This window comes from Triticum urartu, chromosome 7 (assembly GCF_003073215.2).
Source record: "Triticum urartu cultivar G1812 chromosome 7, Tu2.1, whole genome shotgun sequence".
In the NCBI taxonomy this organism is placed as follows: Eukaryota; Viridiplantae; Streptophyta; class Magnoliopsida; order Poales; family Poaceae; genus Triticum; species Triticum urartu.
In genome coordinates, this window is record NC_053028.1 from 685,530,368 (window position 1) to 685,532,860 (window position 2,493).

The 2,493-nt window shown below is 47.1% G+C and overlaps 1 protein-coding gene across 1 annotated transcript; it reads right to left on the reverse strand.

Annotated features, from left to right (window-relative positions):
- Positions 1 to 879: 879 nt before the first annotated feature.
- LOC125522437 (probable calcium-binding protein CML25/26) lies at positions 880 to 1,550 on the reverse strand. The gene has a single exon (XM_048687499.1). It carries the CDS (start codon positions 1,453 to 1,455, stop codon positions 997 to 999), a length of 459 nt encoding a protein of 152 aa, XP_048543456.1. The 5' UTR covers positions 1,456 to 1,550; the 3' UTR covers positions 880 to 996.
- Positions 1,551 to 2,493: the final 943 nt, after the last annotated feature.

Here is a 2,493-nt window from a genome sequence, read left to right on the forward strand (position 1 = left end):
TGCGAGGACGAAAAACCATAGCATTTCAACTAGCGGGAGCCAAGGCACCAGAATTCCCTTTCTCGCCACCAGTCGCCGGAGCCACCGGCGAAGTCACCTTGCCACAGGGGAAGAAAGACGTGCTCCGTCAAGATGCTTTCGCTCGGTTTATGGTCATTTCATTGCTGAGGTTAAGTCCTTAATGATCGATACGGTGTTTATTCCTCAGAAACTTCATAGGTCTTAGAATAGTGTTGCAGATTGTCTGGCAAGATATAGTCGTTCTGAGCGGGTTACAGATGTGTGGCTCGACAGAGGACCCCATGCATTGAGGAACTCTTGTCGCCGGCTTGTAGCCCTACCCATTTGGAATAAAGTAGTATTGATCTTGATTCCAATATGCGGTTTGAAAGTTATAACTTAAAATAAGAAGAACTAAAGGCAATTTGAAAAATAGCATGCATGACATCATCATTTGCATGGAGTTAGATCAAAACACAGGGGATGCGGGCGACTAGCCTTCTTTTTAGATGGACATGTATTCCAATATTTCAGTTCTCTAGAACCGTCATGGAATTTTCGGGTGGACATATAGGCGACTAGTTTTCTGGTTACGTGGATAATAAAAAAGTACTGTTTGCGAGCACAGCCATGAACCGTTGTGTCATGCCATGTCGTCCTTACATGTGGGCCCCTTTGTCAGTTTGGGATTATCCGGGCCAAAACGAGCTATTAGTGCGATTTGCAAAAATTTACGTGCCGTGTTTTTTGCAACAAATTTGAGAATGAGCCTTTTCTGCATGTCATGCAACAGTTATGTGGTTCTGTTTAATGTAGTCCACATTTGAACTAAGGCCACAACTTCCCTGGTAACATATACAGATCGTGCGAGCAAAACAATGAATGAATGAACACATGACTGTACATATATATCACATGTCACATATGTGATCGACCAATGAATTAAGTGAACATTACATGTATCTACTAGAAGAATGCGACGAAGAGAGTCCATGATCAGGCCATCATCATGACCCGGAACTCGTCGAAGGAGAGTTTGCCGTCGCCGTCGAGGTCGAATCTGCAGATCATTGCCCGGCACTCCTCCACGCCCAGCTCGTGCGACCCCAACCTGCTCAGCGTCCGCCTCAGGCTCGCCGGCGTAATCGTGTCTTCCGTGGGCGACGACGCGTACATCCCGAACGCCTCCCTCAGGCACCTTCGCTTCACGTCGGCATCGTCCTCTTCCTGAGCACCGGCGCCGGCTGTCAGCCTCGAGAACTCTTTTTGGTTTAGCAGTCCGTCGCCGTCGACGTCCACCGTCGCGAGGACCGCCGCCGCCTCCTCCTCAGACACGTCCTCGCCCAGTGTCGCCTCCATGCAGCGTCGCAGCTCGGACGCGGACACCTTGCCGTCGCCGTCCTCGTCGAAGGCGGCGAACACCGACGGCACCGCCATGATCGGGCGACTATTCATCGATCTTGCTTCCTTTTCACTAGATGATCTGCTGGCTAGCTGATTGGGAGCTGGTAATTAACTTGATTTGTATGCCTTGAAAGGAGTTGATGATAGTATGGCGCGCGTGGCGGGGGTATATATACGCGTGCGAATGGAGGACAAGATGTTGGCATCGATGGAGATGATGTGTCAGCTTCATTAGTTTCCGCGTCATTTTTGTGCAGCGCACATGCATATGTGAAATTAAGTATATCCGTGTTTTGTACGCGTACAAGTCCCTTTGAAGAAGTCTAACATCGATCATGGAGGTACTAGTAAATGTGGCGCATGCGTGGACCTCAATTCTTGCGTCAATTCATTCGAATTCGAATGATTTGAAGATTGCTCACCACGCCTGCCTCGCGGTCCTTGCGTCAATTAATTAAGCACTATGAAACCATGTTCTATATCCAAGGGCCAAATGTTTATGACAGCACGTGGATTGATGGATATGACGAATAATGAAGCTCCGTGGCAACGCGGCCGTCAACGGCCAACACGGCCGACGACGCCAACGCGCTGGGCGATATGTACACGGCATGGCAGCCATGGTAATAGTTGTCTAGCGCTTAATTGATTAATTAGCAGGGGAGAAAGAAGTCATATTCTCAACTGCCTAACAAGAAAATTATTCCCTCCATTTTTATATACAAGGTCACAAACTCATATTACATGTATCAAGGTAAAATTTAATGCCTTGCTTTGTAAATCGACTTTTCTTTTCGTTTAGTGAGATCATTAATACGCATCATGTATACACGAAAGGGATAGAAAGCTGATTGAAGTGTCATTATGACTGTGTGCATGCAAGTATTAAATAGGTTGCTAGTTCGAGGAAATATCATTAACTATTGCATTGGCGGCCTTGTATAAATGCAAAGTGTATTTTCCATAGTGGCCTTATATAAGTAAATGGAGGGAGTACTTCTAATCCGTTACAGTATAAGTAGTACTCCCTCCATCACAGTTTGTTGGGCGTATCTCGTGTTGCTCCGGGCCCAAGGTGCGGTGTGATTG